This window comes from Rhinoderma darwinii, chromosome 1 (genome assembly GCF_050947455.1).
Source record: "Rhinoderma darwinii isolate aRhiDar2 chromosome 1, aRhiDar2.hap1, whole genome shotgun sequence".
Classification (NCBI taxonomy): Eukaryota; Metazoa; Chordata; class Amphibia; order Anura; family Rhinodermatidae; genus Rhinoderma; species Rhinoderma darwinii.
In genome coordinates this window covers 122,999,943-123,019,331 of record NC_134687.1, presented here as the reverse complement: position 1 = coordinate 123,019,331, position 19,389 = coordinate 122,999,943, and the positions used below count along the sequence as shown (strand labels likewise).

Genomic DNA, 19,389 nt, shown 5'->3' with positions numbered 1-19,389 from the left:
AGCTCACGGGCTGAGCAAGCTCTAAACACAGCGGGTCACGGCTGTGTTACGCAGGCGACACCTCACTGCAATGGGCGGAGTCAAAGATCACTTTGATACCGCCCGTTTAACACCTTAAGGGCATGACCACACGTGGCGGATTTCCTCCGCAACTGTCCGCATCAATGCCGCACAGAATCTGCGTTGCAGATTCTGCTGCGGATCTGCACAAAATGTGCAGTAAATTGATGCGGACTAGCTGCTGCGGACTGCGGGAAAAGTGCTTCCCTTCTCCCTATCAGTGCAGGATAGAGAGAAGGGACAGCACTTTCCCTAGTGAAAGTAAACGAATTTAATACTTACCGGCCGTTGTCTTGGTGACGCGTCCCTCTTTCGGCATCCAGCCCGACCTCCCTGGATGACGCGCCAGTCCATGTGACCGCTGCAGCCTGTGCTTGGCCTGTGATTGGCTGCAGCCGTCACTTAGACTGAAACGTCATCCTGGGAGGCCGGACTGGAGACAGAAGCAGGGAGTTCTCGGTAAGTATGAACTTATATTTTTTTACAGGTTGCTGTATATTGTGATCGGTAGTCACTATCCAGGGTGCAGAAACAGTTACTGCCGATCGCTTAACTCTTTCAGCACCCTGGACAGTGACTATTTACAGACGTCTCCTGGCAACGCTCCCGTCATTACGGGAGCCCCATTGACTTCCTCAGTCTGGCTGTAGACCTAGAAATACATAGGTCCAGCCAGAATGAAGAAATGTCATGGCAAAAAAGCAAGACGCATCCGCAGCACACATAACATGTGCATGACAGCTGCGGACTTCATTGCGGAACTTAGAATCTCCATTGAAGTCAATGGAGAAATTCCGCCATGAGTCCGCCACTGCTCCGCAACAGACAGAGCATGCTGCGGACACCAAATTCCGCTCCGCAGCCTATGCTCCGCAGCGGAATTTTACGCCTCGTCTAAACGAACACTGCTAAATTAAAGTGTAAGTCAATGGACAAACGGCTCCGCTGCGGATTAACGCTGCGGAGTGTCCGCAGCGGAATTTAAGTGAAATTCCGCCACGTGTGAACCCAGCCTAAATGCTGCGGTCAATTTCGACTGCAGAATTTAAAGTGTAAGGGTATGTTCACATGGCAGCGTCCGTAACGGCCGAAATTACGGGGCTGTTTCCAGGAGAAAACAGCCCCGTCATTTCAGCCGTAACGGCATGTGCAGGCGCTTGAACGCCGCGTACATTACGGACGTAACTGGAGCTGGTTTTCCATGGAGTCCATGGAAAACGGCTCCATTTACGTCTGAAGAAGTGACATGACACTTCTTTGGCGCGGGCGTCTATTTACGTGCCGTCTTTTGACAGCGACGCGGAAATATACGCCTCGTGTGAACAGACAAACGTCAGCCCATTGCTTTCAATGGGCAGATGTTTGTCAACGCTTTCAAGCCGTAATTTCGGACGTAATTCGGGGGTTAAAACGCCCGAATTACATCCGGAAATAGGCCGTGTGAACATACCCTAAGGGTATGTTCACACGCTAGACTATCACGATATACAGCAATACATTAGTATTGCAGTATATCATGCAGTGGATGATAATTGCAGTGGATCGCTGCTTTAAGTCCCCTAGGGGGACTAATAAAAAAAGTAAAGAACATTTAAACAAAGTTGTTTTTTTTATGTTCCAAAAAAAAGTAAAAAATAAAGTAATAAAATAATAAAGTATTAAAAGTTTTAAAAAAAATCCCTTTGCACATTTTTTCCATAAATCAATGTTAAAAAAAATAAAAGTTAACATAACTAGTATCACCGCGTCCATAAAAGTCCGAACTATCACAATATAGCGTTGCTTAGCCCGCTGGGTGAATGGCGTAAAAAAAAATATATATAAAACACGCAAATTACTGTTTTCGGTCACCTTAGCACTCTAAAAAAGTGATCAAAAAGTCGCAAATACCCCAAAATAGTATCAGTGAAAACTACAGCTCGTCCTGCAAAATTTTCACAGCGAACTCACGCTGCATAAAAATCACGCAACTGTCTGCACGGCCCCATAGACTAATATAGGTCCGTGTGATTTTCACGCGCGTTGCACGGACGTATATCCTGTTAGTCTGAATAAGCCCTTAGGGTATGTTCACACGACAGCGTCCGTAACGGCTGAAATTACGGGGATGTTTCCGCCTGAAAACATCCCCGTAATTTCAGCCGTAACGGCATGTGCAGTCGCTTGAACGCCGCATCCATTACGGACGTAATTGGCGCTGCTATTCATTGGAGTCAATGAATAACGGCTCCAATTACGGCCAAAGAAGTGACAGGTCACTTCTTTGACGCGGGCGTCTATTTACGCGCCGTCATTTGACAGCGGCGCGTAAATACACGCCTCGTGTGAACAGACAAACGTCTGCCCATTGCTTTCAATGGGCAGATGTTTGTCAACGCTATTGAGGTGCTATTTTCGGACGTAATTCGGGGCAAAAACGCCCGAATTACGTCCGTAATTAGTGTGTGTGCACATACCCTAAGGGTGAATCCGGCCTTAGGGTATGTTCACACGACCTCTTTTCAGACGTAATTAAGGCGTTTTACGCCTCGAATTACGCCTGAAAAGACGGCTCCAATACGTCTGCAAACATCTGCCCATTGCTTGCAATGGGTCTTACGATGTTCTGTGCAGACGAGCTGTCATTTTACGCGTCGCTGTAAAAATACGGCGCGTAAAATGACGGCTCGTCAAAAGAAGTTCAGGACACTTCCTGGGACGTTTTTGGAGCTGTTTTCTCATAGACTCTATTGAAAACAGCTCCAAAAACGGCCGTAAAAAACGCCACAAAAACACAGCGAAAAACACGAGTTGCTCAAAAAATGTCTGAAAATCAGGAGCTGTTTTCCCTTGAAAACAGCTCCGTATTTTCAGACGTATTTTGTTAACCGTGTGTACATACCCTAAGGCCCCGTTCAGACAGGTTGGATTTGATACGGATTCTGATGACATTCCGATGATTCTGAATCCCATGCATATGAGGTTTCCTCAACCCAGCTCACATGCTGCGAAAAATTTTCAAGGTGTATTTTTGACCGCACCATGAAAAGAAATCCAGCACAGCAATAAGAAGCATGCAACTTATATTACATGGGAAAACCCGAGGATGAGCAACATTGAGGGTATGTGCACACGGTAGCAGGCTTTTACGTCTGAAAAGACAGACTGTTTTCAGGAGAAAACAGCTGCCTCGTTTCAGACGTAAATGCTCCTCCTCGCATTTTGCGAGGCTTCTCTGACAGCCGTAAATTTTGAGCTGCGCTTCATGGAGTTCAATGAAGAACGGCTCAAATTACGTCTGAAAGAAGTGTCCTGCACTTCTTTTGACGAGGCTGTATTTTTACGCGTCGTCGTTTGACAGCTGTCAAACGACGACGCGTAAATGACAGGTTGTCTGCACAGTACGTCGGCAAACCCATTCAAATGAATGGGCAGACGTATTGTAGCCTTATTTTCAGACGTAAAACGAGGCATAATACGCCTCGTTTACGTCTGAAAATAGGTCGTGTGAACCCAGCCTTAATGACAATGGGACTTAGGCCTTGTTCACACAGTTTTTTGCAGGCAGAAAAATCTGCCTCTAAATTCCTTCAGGCTTTCTCTGCCTTCCATTGATATCAATGGGAGGTCAGAGACGGAAATACCCGAAGAAAGGGCATGTCGCTTCTTTTTTTTCTCTCACAAGTGTTTTTTTCCGCTCGCGGGGAAAAACACCTTTGTCTCCTGTTGAAATCAATAGGAGGCGATTTCGGCTGTTTGTTACCGCAATTTCCAATGCGGTTTCCGCTGCACTAAATGCGGCATCTGCTACACGCTTGTGGCACATCTGCGTCAGAAATCAAAGGAAAAGCCTCCGATTTTTAATGTGGAAAAACACATTGAACTTTAATGGCATCGTAAGGCTGGATTTACACAAGCATGTTCGGTCCGTAATGGACGGAACGTATTTCGGCCGCAAGTCCCAGACCGAACACACTGCAGGGAGCCGGGCTCCTAGCATCATAGTTATATACAACGCTAGGAGTCCCTGCCTCTCCGTGGAATTACTGTCCTGTACTGAACACACTGCAGGGAGCCGGGCTCCTAGCATCATAGTTATGTACGATGCTAGGAGTCCCTGCCTCTACGTGGAACTACTGTCCCGTGTTGAAAACATGATTACAGTACGGGACAGTTGTTCTGCAGCGAGGCAGGGACTCCTAGCATCGTACATAACTATGATGCTAGGAGCCCGGCTCCCTGCAGTGTGTTCGGTCCGGGACTTGCGGCCGAAATACGGTCCGTCCATTACGGACCGAACATGCTCGTGGGAATCCAGCCTAAGAACGGAGCATTAGTTCTCCTTACATCCTCACAAGCGCTTCCCCCTCCCTTAAGGCCCCTTCACAACGTGTCGTTGTCCTAAGTTTATCGGGTACATCAGGAAATCTCCCAGTGTACACTATAAACAACAGAGACGATAATTCACAGGGCTCCATTATGTACTTTTAGCCTACGTCGGGCTGGTAGACGCCGGTATACCTTATTTTTGAAGGATGGAATAGCGTAGTAGACATTGCTATTCCAGAGTCCCCAGGCAGAGCATCACGAGTGCTCTACCCATGGACTTTGTCCCTGGGAAAGCACCTGACATCACTGTCCATATATGTAAAGTGACGTCAGGGGATTCTCTAGGGCCGGAATCCCTGGCCAGAGCGTTGTCGACGCTCCGGCCGTGTACTCAGGATTTGCAATGCTTCGGACGTCACTTTACGTATATGGACATCAGGAACAGCGCCATAGTCCCTGGGCAGAGCGCAAGTGGAAGGCTCCAGCCCTGTTCTTAGACAGTGACTTCAGTAGTTTCCCCCGGGCCATCCCCCGGGCGACGTATCCCACTGTATGCCCTACTGTCAGATACGTTTTGGCTAAATAGATCAAAATCCAGGGCATTAACCAGTCACTGCCTGCTCCATGCTTTCCTTCACAGCACCAAAATCAGTTAATGTGTATAGCGTACAAACGTGAGTGCCACACGTTCCGTTGCGCACCCCCGGTAATGGAGGGGGGGGGGGGGCAGGCATCTTGGCTGCTGTATGGGGCCCAGAAATTCCTGATGGCGGCCCTGTCTGCTAGGGCCTGAAGATGCCGCAGGTTCCTGGAGAGCAGTGAATGGGTAGGTAGCCCATATTGGAAAGAAAGCTAGCTAGGTGGTTAGAAGAGAAACATAAGGGTATGTGCACACACAGTAATTACGTCCGTAATTGACGGACGTATTTCGGCCGCAAGTCCCGGACCGAACACAGTGCAAGGAGCCGGGCTCCTAGCATCATACTTATGTACGACGCTAGGAGTCCCTGCCTTGCTGCAGGACAACTGTCCCGTAGTATAATCATGTTTATAGTACGGGACAGTTGTCCTGCAGCGAGGCAGGGACTCCTAGCATCGTACATAAGTATGATGCTAGGAGCCCGGCTCCTTGCACTGTGTTCGGTCCGGGACTTGCGGCCGAAATACGTCCGTCAATTACGGACGTAATTAGTGTGTGTGCCCATACCCTTAAGGAGACGTTGGGAACAGTCAGGTGTAGAGTGAATCTGCAGTGTCCAGACAAAAACATCTAGCCGGTTCTCATAAAATAGGTCTATTGGGTCCTTCCTAGTTAGCAGCCAGCTATCACGAACTACAAATGAGCGATAGGCCTGAACTACACAGACGCAGCAATAATCTTAAGGCCGGATTCACACGAGCGTGTGCGCTTTGCGCGCGCAAAAAACATGGCGTTTTAAGCGCGCAAAAGGTACATAAAAGCTCCGTGTGTCATCGCCAAATGATGCGTGGCTGCGTGATTTTCGCGCAGCCGCCATCATTATGACACTCTGTTTGTATGTTTGTAAACAGAAAAGCACGTGGTGCTTTTCTGTTTTCATTCATAGTTCTTACTGCTGTTGCGCGAATCACGCGCGTCACACGGAAGTGCTTCCGTGTGCTGCGCGTGATTTTCACGCACCCATTGAAGTAAAAAACGGCACCCATTGATGCGTGAAAAACGGCCAAAGATAGGACATGTCGTGAGTTTTACGCAGCGGACATACGCTGCGTCAAAATCACTGACAGTCTGAACGGCCCCATAGACTAACATAGGTCCGTGCGACGCACGTGAAAATCACGCGCGTAGCACAGACGTATTACACGTTCGTCTGAATAAGCCCTTAGGCCTACTATGCCTCAGCAGACGTCCTCTTTCATCAAGAGAGGGGTGCCCTTCGCCCTGACACTATGTGTCACACAGAACAACAAGTCAGCTTTCCGGCTGGTCTGGTCCACCTGTATATAGCTGTAATTATGTGCTGTATCTCCCCCACAGGAAAGAATGTATATAATATTTGTGGCCGAATGCTCCATCAGCAGACGAACTGAACATATTGTTATAAAGTGAAAGTCGACACTAACTTTCTGCTTCGTTTTATCCTCTTCTATGGCATCCCTGCGGGGACTTCATCCTTGCACCTCACCCACCCCAACCTTACAGCTGAATCTTATACTTTTATCAGCAGGAAACTCAATTCACTTATCTGAATAGATATTTTCTAATAACCATTGTGTGCAATTCAAGTAAACACGCAGAACATGTTGCTGGAATTATTTTGTGCTGGACTCTGTTAATATCATAATATAAAAAATACTTTCCAAATATTAGGAATACATATTTTATAAACATTGGTGCTACCATGTAGATGTGTACTCTCAATGAAAATGTCAAATTTGATGAAATCTTCAAATAAAGTCAGAATGCATGAGCTGTTTTTTAATTTTGAGTCACCGCAATTTACTCCTACAAAAAAAGCAAGAGGATTTCTTTCTGTGCGCAGTAATAGCAGGCATCCAGCAGAGGGCACCTAATAATTACTTTTAAAAAAAAGTCATATCCTCTGGTTCTACTTAGATATTATTAGTATTATAGTAATTATTGCAAAAAAGAATAAATATAAAATGCAATTTTATTAAGAACTTTATTTAGTTATTATAACACTAAAAAGTGAGTCTTTAGAAAATTACCAATAAGCAAGCATAAAGCTTAGATTGAACCAGATGGGGCGGCAGGTGATAAAATACATCCTTGTATATGCCACATTCAAATAAAAAAATGAAAGAAGACAGGTTACATCTAGTTTATATACAAGAACATATTGTCTGTGTCATTATTTACAATGGTATTAAAGCACTGTTTACAGCTATTTCAGGTACCATGCTGAATATAGTATAAAAAGGATCAAATAAAACAAGGCATTTTACATTGACAAAAAAAACCTTAATTGAACGATGGAAAGTTCACTTAAATAGGCTGCAACTTTAGATGATTGAACAAGATTTAACCTTGTACATTGATTCAACCACTTGGAATGTGCAGTATCTGAAATTCAAAGTTTGTTTTTAATGTGTTTATATTTGTAATATATTAAATTCCCTTTTGTGATCTACCTGCAGTCGTATGTAAAACTATAAATAACATTGTGACATCACCATGAGTTATACCAAATGGTTCTGCTGCATCTGTGTTTTCGTGTATTTTTCTGTGCCAACAGATGGAATAGAAGATTTCTAGGGTGGACGTGACGGCCCCAAGCAGGCTGTTTGCACAAGAAAAGGCTTTGAATGCAACCATGGTGGCCTTCGAACAGTTAACAGGGAAAACAGATGGTCTTGCTAGACTATGGGAAATTTATGGATAAAGGTATATTCTCTGTCTGACCCAGTCCAAAAATACAGAAGCATTGTGTAGAAAGTTGTAGCTCAACATCCAGGCTTGGAAGGTTCTTTTGTATGCCGAGGGCTGCAGATCTTTCAGTGCCTGGATTTTATTACAGCACGTCACACGCTGCAGAGTGCAGATGTGTGCGTCATTGTTAGGCCACCCCACTAAAGTGACAAACGTGACTGAACACGACCAGACAGTGCTTAGATGTTACTTTGCAAACTTACGCCTTATGCAACAGTGTTAGGGCACGTTCAGACGTGGCAGAATTTTTTCGCTGCAAATGTTGGTGCAGATTTGGGGCAATTACGCAACGAATCTGCACCAACATTTGCATATTTGACAGGTAATTCAGACGTTGCAGAAAACACAGCGGACTTGACACAGATTTCAGTTTTTGCATAGCAAAGGCTGAAATACGCAGTGAAATTCTGCTTCTTCTCCGTCACAGTCAGTGCATGCTGCGGAGGGAAAATTCTGCACCGCAGCCTATGGTCCGCAGCGCAGTTTTCCGCAACGTCTGCACGAAGATAACTAAAGAGGTGTGGAAACCAATGGACAAACTGTCTGCTAAGGATTTCCACTGCGGACTGTCCGCAGCGGAATTCCACAGCAATTCCGCCACGTCTGAATGTGCCCTTATGGAGAGGAGGCGGATGTAATCCTAGGGTTCAGTGTTGTCTTCTGTTCTCTGACCTACTTGTCTGACTATATAAAACCTTTATGAGTGGATAATCGTCATTTTTTTACCTTCACGGGCCCATTATTTTTATAATAAGGCACAAACGAATATTTGAAGAACCATGAGGAAAAATAAATTGTGGCATGCTCCATCATGTGCAATATTAGTATATGTTCATGGTATTACATGCAAATTTTGCTGTGGATTTGCAGCGGATTAAACCCTTTGCATTGCAAAGGATGAAATCTGAGTTGAAAATCAGTGGGAGTTCCACAAAAGCAAGCTGCAGATTTGAAATGATTTTCTGCTACATGTGGATGGAGTTTTTAAAATGCATAATACAGTCTATGTGCTCCATATGCCTCTGTACACCATGTGAATGAAGCCTGAGGGTATGTTCACACGCAGCGAGCAAAATATGTCTGAAAATACGGAGCTGTTTTTCAGGTGAAAACATCTCCTGATTTTCAGACGTTTTTGTAGCAACTCACGTTTTTTGCGCCGTTTTCATGGCCATTTTTGGAGCTGTTTTTCAATGGAGTCAATAAAAAACGCCTCCAAAAACGTCCCAAGAAGTGTCCTGCACTTCTTTTTACGAGTCATTATTTTACGCGCCGTATTTTGACTGCGACGTGTAAAATAAAGGCTCGTGGGAACAGAACATCGTAAAACCCATTGAAAGCAATGGGCAGATGTTCGGAGGCGTAATGGTGCCGTTTTATCAGGTGTAATTCGAGGCGTAAAACGCCCGAATTACGTCTGAAAACAATGCGTGTGAACATACCCTCACGCCGACTACATATTAATCTGTTTTGTAGAGGGTGTCACATGATTCACTATGTTCAATGTCCGTCCAGACATCTGCTATTCACACCAGGTGGGAAAGAGTTATTTTTACTCATGAAATGGTGTTCCTCAAATATTATTAAAATGTGTACAACATAGGTAGTCACATGATGGAAAACTTGACAAGCATAACTCAGTTTTCAGATATCAAAAGTGTTTATCTCACTATAATCTAATGGAAGCAATTTATTGTAGAATTTCACCTTTTATCCCCCAAAAAGTTAAAAAATGAAAAAAAAATTCAAAGATCCTTTTACCATTTACACTGATCTTATCTGACATCTTTTCAGAAAGTAATTAGCATATTATCTTCAAAAATCACCCGCGAGCGATACAATGTTTCATCCAGGATAACGTTTGATACTTCGTATACAATGATCAACAAGTTTATAATTAAACAGCTGTAAGTAGAAAAAAAAAGTAAATTTTTTTTAAAAGTATATTTGTGATGCAATCTCTCAATTCTACAAATATTGCAATCTGTAATTGAATCAAATGTTACATGTAAAATACAACAAAAAAATATGTAGAAACAGTCAACCAGTTTGCATTCAGTAAATATTTTTCTACTGTTTAATTCATGGCCATCATAAAAAATATTTAGATTTTTTTTTTCAGTTTTCATATTATTTACAAGTTTTTATTCAATAATAATAATAATCATAATAAAAATTAATAATACTCGTCGTCATATAAAAGCCATCGCCCAAGACCTTTTGTTATGTTTCAAAAAGAATGGGTCCCCAAATTAGGGTGAAAGGTGCAAAAAGACTAGCCCCAGTGCTGAAAGAGTTAATTAATGGAAGAACTAGCACTGCAGCTTGCGGATACTGCGAGAGATCCTTTTAAACTCCCGTTGGCCTTTCTGCCACCGTTTAACTGAGGTGATGACCAATTCCCCTCCGAGCTTTTGTCCCATCACTAAATAGGGAGCGTTAATGTCATTCATCTCGTCGCAGGTACACTGCAGGCCATCTTTAAGCCACAGCACAGTCTTCTTCAAATCTCTTTCTGTTACCCCATTCAGTTTGTAAATGGTTTTGCTCTTTGTCTCCGGGACGATCTTAGTGTCCCCATTGATGTAGGCGATCTCCTTCACTTTTATCTTCAGGGCTAATGAGGGCAAAAAGAGGGGGAGGAAAGAAGAGAGATTGGTGAGAAAGGGATTGAGAGAGAGAGAGACCACCATTAGTACCCACAGCGGCCAACCTAGGGTGGGATGTGTTGCTAATGAAACTGTCAAGCCCTGACACAATTACAGCAGATGGCTCCATTTTTAAACGCAAAGGGCATCAAAGTCATTTAATGTCAAACCCTTATGTCTTAACCCCTACAGAGAGTCTCTCTAGGATCAGTCCTACAGTTACAACTCTCAATATACTGCTTTGTAGAGTTCGCCTGCTCATGGAATCAATAATCATACTCTGCACACACACCCTGCAAATATTTGACATCAGTCGGACGTTTAAGGGCACGTTCAGACGTGGCGGAATTTTTCTGCGGCAAATGTTGGTGCAGATTTGGGGCAATTACACAACGAATCTGCACCAACATTTGCATATTTGACAGGTAATTTAGACGTTGCAGAAAACACAGCGGATTTGCCACAGATTTCAGTTGCATTGCAAAGGCTGAAATCCACAGTGAAATTCCGCTTCTTCTCCGCAACAGACAGTGCATGCTGCGGACTGAAAATTCTGCACCGCAGCCTATGGTCCGCAGCGGAGTTTTCTGCAACGTCTGAACTAACTTGCCTAAAATTGTATTGAAACAAATGTAAAAAACGGACGCTGGAGAATTCCACTGCGGACTGTTCCGCCACGTCTGAATGTGCCCTAACAATGAGTGGGGCTGCGTTATACAAGACATCATTAAATATCATTATCATTAAAGGAACAGAAAACCAAAAGTCCATACAAGCAGCTGCTAATATGACACACACACACACACACACACACACACACACACACACACACACGCACGCTGCTTACAGGGAACAATACATTTGACAGCAAATGGAGGTAAGATAGACTTTTGTTGTACTGTTCTTTTAACATACAAGTGAGGAGAAGAAAGTATTTATGCTTTCATACTGAGCATATGAGTCAGACTTGTGTTATTATACTCCCCAGATTTGCAGCATTATTGTTTTATGACTAACCCATCATTCATTCCATTATAACTTTGTGTATTGACGTGAGCTGCTACGTGCTTGTTCAGACCACACCATTAGGAAATGACAAGTTATGGGTCACTGAGTGTCAGGTATGGGTGGTGATTAAACACCAGACCCTTCACTTTCTAAAACACATGAAGGAAATGTTGCAGTATTAAAGGAAAGAGAATCACTTAGGGCACATTCAGACGTGGCGGAATTGCTGTGGAATTCTGCTGCGGACAGTCCACAGTGGAAATCCTTTGCAGACAGTTTGTCCATTGGTTTCCACACCTTTTTAGTTATCTTCGTGCAGTCGTAGCGGAAAACTCCGCTGCGGACCATAGGCTGCGGTGCGGAATTTTCCCTCCGCAGCATGCACTGTCTGTTGCGTAGAAGAAGCGGAATTTCACTGCATATTTCAGCCTTTGCAATGCAAAAACTGAAATCTGTGGCAAGTCCGCTGTGTTTTCTGCAATGTCTGAATTACCTGTCAAATATGCAAATGTTGGTGCAGATTAGTTGCGTAATTGCCCCAAATCTGCACCAACATTTGCAGCGGAAAAATTCTGCAACGTCTGAATGTGCCCATAGTACTATCTATCGACAGATCTATTTTACAAGTGGTTATGGACATGCTGTGCAAGTTTGCTTTTTTTTTTTTCTTTTTAACCCAAAACATGTGGAATGTATGTTGCCTTTTAATTGTTCAGAGGTCATGTTCATGTAAAGGGTGAGCTGGTGAATATGAGAACCTGCACGGCTATTGCACAAGTAAACCACAGCAAAAAAACATATGCTTGACAAGTGGTCTGTCATACAATGTCAGAGGGTTTTATCTTAGGCTGGGTTCACACGACCTATTTTCAGACGTAAACGAGGTGTATTATGCCTCGTTTTACGTCTGAAAATACGGCTACAATACGTCGGCAAACATCTGCCCATTCATTTGAATGGGTTTGCCGACGTACTGTGCAGACGACCTGTCATTTACGCGTCGTCGTTTGACAGCTTACAATATATACATGGCCTATCACCAGTATTATGTATATGCCTTACAATGTATACATGGCCTATCACCAGTGTTATGTATATGCCTTACAATGTATATATGGCCTATCACCAGTATTATGTATATGCCTTACAATGTATACATGGCCTATCACCAGCATTATTTATATGCCTTACTATGTATACATGGCCTATCACCAGTATTATGTATATGCTTTACAATGTATACTGTTATACTGGTATAGAAAAATGTAACATGCTCTAAAATCAGTGTCAAAGAAATAAAAACCTGCAATGTGTTAGTAAAAATTATATAAATATCCACTCACTACATTACCAACATTATGAATGTAACTTTAGCCTTACAATGTATACATGGCCTATCACCAGCATTATGTATATGCCTTACAATGTATATATGGCCTATCACCAGCATTATGTATATGCCTTACAATGTATATATGGCCTATCACCAGTATTATGTATATGCCTTACAATGTATATATGGCCTATCACCAGTATTATGTATATGCCTTACAATGTATATATGGCCTATCACCAGTATTATGTATATGCCTTACAATGTATATATGGCCTATCACCAGTATTATGTATATGCCTTACAATGTATACATGGCCTATCACCAGCATTATTTATATGCCTTACAATGTATACATGGCCTATCACCAGTATTATGTATATGCCTTACAATGTATATATGGCCTATCAACAGTATTATGTGTATGCCTTACAATGTATATATGGCCTATCACCAGTATTATGTTTATGCTTTACAATGTATACATGGCCTATCACCAGTATTATGTATATGCCTTACAATGTATATATGGCCTATCACCAGTATTATGTATATGCCTTACAATGTATATATGGCATATCACCAGTATTATGTATATGCCTTACAATGTATATATGGCCTATCACCAGTATTATGTATATGCCTTACAATGAATATATGGCTCATCACCATCATTATGTATATACCTTACACTGTATATATGGCCTATCACCAGTATTATGTATATGCCTTACAATGTATACATGCCCTATCACCAGCATTATTTATATGCCTTACAATGTATACATGGCCTATCACCATTATTATGTATATGCCTTACAATGTATATATGGCTCATCACCAGCAGTGGCGGATCATCATTAGGGAGGTTCGGGCGGGCGCCCGGGGCCCATGGCTCCCAGGGGGCCCAAGGCCGCCGGAACCGCACATGACCGCACGGGCCCCCTCATGCCCGATGGCATCACTAGCACCGGAGGGGGCCCCGGTGGTAGCGGCAGCCACATTCCTTTGTATCTGAGTCCTCAGGACTCAGATACAAACGAATGTTATAGGCTGCAGGCCACGTTAGGTCTGCAGCCTATAAGGAGCTGGGAAGACTCCTTGCACAGGTGGGCGTGATGAGGTACTGCATCACGCCGGTCTGCGCATGCGTCTAGTCCTGAGGGTTCACATGCGTCCAGCTGAAGCGGCCGCCACGTGAATGACGCAAGGTAAGTAAACTATATATTTTTTTTAGGTGGTGGTATCACCGTGTATGTATTCAAGGAGGGGGGGGGGAGTGCTCCGAGACACCATATACAGGGGGGGGGGGTGTTTTCCGTTACACTATATACAATGGGGGCGTGCTGGGTGGCCCTAAATACAAGGGGGAGGGGAGTGCTGTGTGGGCCTATATACAAGGGGGAGGGGAGCACTGTGTGACACTATATACAAAGGGGGGAGCGCTGTGTTCACTATATAAAAGGGGCAGCGCTATGTGGCCGAATATACAAAGGTGGGAGTGCTGTGTGACACTATATACAAGGGGGGAGCGCTGTGTGACACTATGTACAAAGGAGAGGGCTGTGTAACACTATATACAAGGGGGGGCTGTGTAGCGCTATCCACAGCGGTATGTGTGTGGCGCTCTTTACAGGGTGGCTGTATCTAAAGTGGGCTGTGTGGCGCTATCTATAGGGGGCTGTATGGCGCTATCTATAGGGGGCTGTGTGTAACGCTCTCTACGGGGGGATGTGTGTGGTGCTAGCTATAGGGGGGATGTGTGATATCTACAGGGGGCTTGTGTGTGGCGCTATCTATGGGGGTGTGTAATATCTACAGGGGCTGTGTGTGGCTCTATGTAGAGGGGGCGGTGTGTATGTGGTGTTTTACAGTGTGTGGTATTATATCCAGGCGCGCAGTGTTTGGTGCTATAATATTTAGGGGCACAGTATTATTTTAGTTTATAGGTGTGGAAATGTTGGAAAAGTGAGGAGACGAAGACATTGGAGTGTCAAATTCTGCAGAAATGGCCGGTAGAAATCGTCATGAAGTCTGGACCAGATGGAGAAGAAAAGAGGAAAAAAATGACTAGAATCTGAGACGTCGTCACCTGTGAGTCACTAGATTTATAGAGAATCTGTCACCTCTCCTGACATGTTTATTATAGGAAATCCTTGTATTTCACAAAAAGTTTTTCTGCAGTCCAGGACTGATAGACAATTCCCCTTGTCAGGAGGATGTGTCCCAGGACAGTGTGATACTGTCAGTATGTAGGGACACAGCCCTGTGACAAGGGGAATCGTAACACCAATTTGTTAATGCTTGCCCAAAAAGGTAGTGTTAAAAATAGTTATGGCGCAAGTTTGGGTAACAGCCCAGGGCCCATGGTGTACTTAATCCGCCACTGATCACCAGTATTATGTATATGCCTTACAATGTATACATGGCCTATCACCAGTATTATGTATATGCCTTACAATATATATATGGCCTATCACCAGTATTATTTATATGCCTTACAATTTATGCATGGCCTATGACCAGTATTATGTATATGCCTTACAATGTATATATGGCCTATCACCAGTATTATGTATATGCCTTACAATGTATACATGGCCTATCACCAGTATTATGTATATGCCTTACAATGTATATATGGCCTATCACCAGTATTATGTATTTGCCTTACAATGTATACATGGCCTATCACCAGTATTATGTATATGCCTTACAACGTATACATGGCCTATCACCAGCATTATGTATATGCCTTACAATATATACATGGCCTATCACCAGTATTATGTATATGCCTTACAATGTATACATGCCTCATCACCACAATAATGTATATACCTTACCAGTGCTACACACAAATACCTCATCACCAACATCATGTATATGTCATACAACAATGTATATATATATATATATCTTATTGTCAACATAAAAAGAAAGAATCACTACACACCCGTGACTGCTCACCAACATGACATACATTCCTTACAGCGTGCACTTGACTCATTACCATTATATATACATCTCTACACATACAGTATATAATAAATCGCTGCGTCTTACATACTGACAAATGTGTGTGATGTACAGTAAACTGTTGTCGTTGAGTACATTGACTTTTTTTTTGACATTGGAAAATAAGCACTTTATGGCTGGTGAACTGTGTAACATAATTGAAAGGTTTCGAGTGTGTGGTGAAATCCTGTCTGCACGTTTTCTGCCATTACGGCATCATAATTACTATGGAAATGTCATTGTCTGTGTACTTTAGATGAGCTCGTCTTAGTCATTATCCTCTGTATGTTTTTTTTTACAATAATAAAATACCAGCTTGTTTTCGTTTGTCAAGATTAATATCCTGTACACCCAAGGCCATACTGTTTCATACAAGAACTGCAATTGTACATAAGTTATGGCTACACTAGAAGTCAACCGTAGACTTATTTTTTCATTCGCATCCAACTAATCAACATCTAACATCATCAATCAAGTGCGCTGCAGTAAGGTTATGCTTGTTATTCCTCCCACCCTAAATTCATAGCCGCTTGATTTGTTAGGAATACCTTTTTGTTTCCTGTCTTAAAGGACCCAGTGAAAGGTCTAAAAGTGTTGTTTATCATATAGGCCAGGCTCATGTCAGCTCACATCTACATCCTAATTGCCGGTTACACTGCCTGTATCCAAACAAGCTGCACCGGCTGTCAATCAAACTACAATAGCAAATTATACTGCAGAGCTACAAAAATAGGGACCGCTTTCCGCACAGGGCAGACACAATTAATTCAACATCGATACTTTCAGTTTCTGCCACTCATATTTCATGAGTTATAAATGTGCTTAACTTTATTAGGCCAGGATCGCACACAGTTTTGATACGTTTTTTTTTTTTGTGGCAGTTTTTGGCTCCGTTTTTTTTAGACAGACACAGGAGTGAACACAAGAGACAGGAAATGTATCTGTCTTTCCTATATACCTTTCCTTCTTTTTCTATCCATTTTTGGCTTTGGCTAATAGAAAAAAAATGAGCCAAAAACGGCATAAAAGTGACATGTGTGAACCTGTCCATATAGTTATTGTATTTTCTTACACTGTATATTATACATTAGGTTATATAGACTTTTGGTTGATGAATGTATGTTTTATAAACAGTGGTCTGCTGCTACTAATGCATGCGCTATCATTTTACCATAAACAACCCCTAAATTAAAGGAATGTTGGGAGAGATTTGGTTAGCTCCCCAGTGCTGACTTATGGGTCTATGGCTAAAGGAGGTACAAGTCTGTATAGGCGGATTTATGGATTTGATACATAAACTGATTTCATTAGACATATTGCGTCCATAAAGCAACATACAAAACATACATATGTTAATAATCTCTGCCCCTTTTGCAGCTGCTGTCCCAGAGATCAGTGTGCAGGAGATGAATCGTGACATCCAGTATATTCTAACACTAAGCATCTTTAGTGTCCGTTATGAAAAACTGTAGACTATTGTATGGTATGAAATACAGATCAATAGATAGCTACATAGATAATAAAATTAGATAGATAGATAGACCTGCCATGATTGTATTATATAACTACCAAATAACACTGTCACTATGTAGCGAGGTGACAAGTATCTGCCCCATTAGTAATGTTTTAATGTATTTAACATCAATGAATGCAATTTTTGAAATAATATCAATTAATTTAAATTCTTCTTTTGTCGATAGATAGGACACATTTCTATATAATGAAACGGTATATGAGATAATTAGATATATATGCATATAGACAAAACATAGATCATAGTTTTTTTTTAAGCCTGCACTATTTGTATACGGTTTTCTCTATAAAACTTTTTTTTTAGGAGGACACAAGTTAAAAAATCACTGTGAATATTCTTACCGAAGTCATTTTTGCAGAGATTCTCCACAATGTCATTGTCATCCTCATTGCCGTTTTTACAGGCGTCACAAACTTTTGGCACTGTGAACAGACAAGTATTTTATTAGGGTGGCGTAATGTTTATATACCAGCAGGTGGCGCTCAGCAGCGGGGGGCTTTACCCATCTCCAGTATTTGGAGTTTCTGTTTATCAGTGCTGCTGTTTGTATGATACTTTATAAATACAGAAAAAGCTATTTACATAAACACTTTAAACCATTTTCCTGTTGTATTACAACAAACTGTGATCTACAGACTACAGGGCTCCCCTGCCAGCTGCACTCAGCATTTGGCACACAAGCGCACATTACTGGGGCATTTGCTTTCAGAGCAGCAGGCACAGTTTTCTCTAGATTGCCTTCGATACTTATTGGAGACAGATGCAGCACATTAGCATTGTATCCATTAACATCATTGTACATTCACATGCCATTTTATGCCAATAAACCTGAGTGGCTTGTATTTCATGCCTTCTCTCCTGTCTGTACAGCAGATATGGTTACTTAAAGTGTAAATATATATCATTTATTTAATTCAGAAAAGAAAAAAAATGACATGCCTGCTTCCCTAGCAGAATGTGAATGGAGATCAGATGCATGTATGACTTGTCAGTGGTATAAATACTGTGTGATGCTCCATACAATCATGATGAGGGCACCTTACCTTCTCGGGTGGCTGGCACATATTCATTGCTGGCTGGTGGGATGCATAAGTCATTGTCCTGGGGGAAGCGACTGCAGTCCAGCATATCTGGCCATGGGAAGCCAAATGCAGACATGACCGGGGCACAGCTGTCCTTCACCTGCTCACACAGTGATCGGCAGGGCTTAATGGTCTCATCCAGATCATCAATGCACACAGGGGCAAAGAGGGAGCACAGGAATTTCTTGGTATCACGGTGGCACTGCTTCTGTATCAGTGGGATCCAGGAGGATGCTTGCTGTAGGACTTCCTTCATAGTCTCATGGCCCAGGAGGTTGGGCAGCCTCATGTTGGGGTACTCAATGTCATGGCATAGAACCAGAGTTGCAGGGATGGGTTTGCAATTGCTCCTCTTGTAGGAAAATTCAGGCTGCCCAAATGGAAACAAGCTTTTCACTGAGTCCATACAGTCAGATGCCAGCAGGATGAGGAAGATGAAGTAGTAGGGCTTCTGGCAGCACATGTTTAGTAGTAAGGATAAGGAGCAACAAATTCTGCTGCTGCTGTATGATGAGCTGATTGTGCTTCTCTGGAGAGACAGTCACAGCCTTCCTCAGGCTACATGCAGATCTCAGCCTCTATGCAGATCTCAGCCTCTATGCAGATCTCAGCCTCTATGCAGATCTCAGCCTCTATGAAGATCTCAGCCTCTATGAAGATCTCAGCCTTTATGAAGATCTCAGCCTTTGGCTGCCTCCACCTTACACCACAATCATCAGATGCTCTGAAAACAAGTTTTCTTGATTTTTTATGCTAGTCCAGTGAGTGGGAGGAGGCTGCTGACAATCATCAGAAAAGGATTGGTCACTGCTTACTTGCTCAGTTGCTCCTTTGGGAATTCTCCTTTGGCAGGACAGCTTTAAAAGAAATGTTACAGTGCATGTAAAATGTGAACAATGCCTTACAAAGGGCTCACAAGTGCATTGTCTAAGAGGGGGAGCAGGCTGGGATCTCATGCACTGGGATT

At 42.8% G+C, this 19,389-nt stretch overlaps 1 protein-coding gene across 1 annotated transcript; it reads right to left on the bottom strand.

Annotated features, from left to right (window-relative positions):
- Positions 1–7,064: 7,064 nt before the first annotated feature.
- Positions 7,065–19,148, bottom strand: SFRP2 (secreted frizzled related protein 2). Its single transcript, XM_075849682.1, has 3 exons — positions 18,384–19,148; positions 17,682–17,762; positions 7,065–10,415 (listed from the first exon to the last, which is right to left on the bottom strand). Exons 1-3 carry the CDS (start codon positions 18,883–18,885, stop codon positions 10,111–10,113), a joined length of 888 nt encoding a protein of 295 aa, XP_075705797.1. The 5' UTR covers positions 18,886–19,148; the 3' UTR covers positions 7,065–10,110.
- Positions 19,149–19,389: the final 241 nt, after the last annotated feature.

Coding starts and splice junctions, on each gene's coding strand:
- SFRP2 (XM_075849682.1), bottom strand. CDS start 18,885: ATGTGCTGCCAGAAGCCCTACTACTTCATCTTCCTCATCCTGCTGGCA. Junction 17,763..18,383: donor TGTGCCAGCCACCCGAGAAG/GTAAGGTGCCCT, acceptor GTCTGTTCACAG/TGCCAAAAGTTTGTGACGCC. Junction 10,416..17,681: donor TCTCTGCAAAAATGACTTCG/GTAAGAATATTC, acceptor TGCCCTCATTAG/CCCTGAAGATAAAAGTGAAG.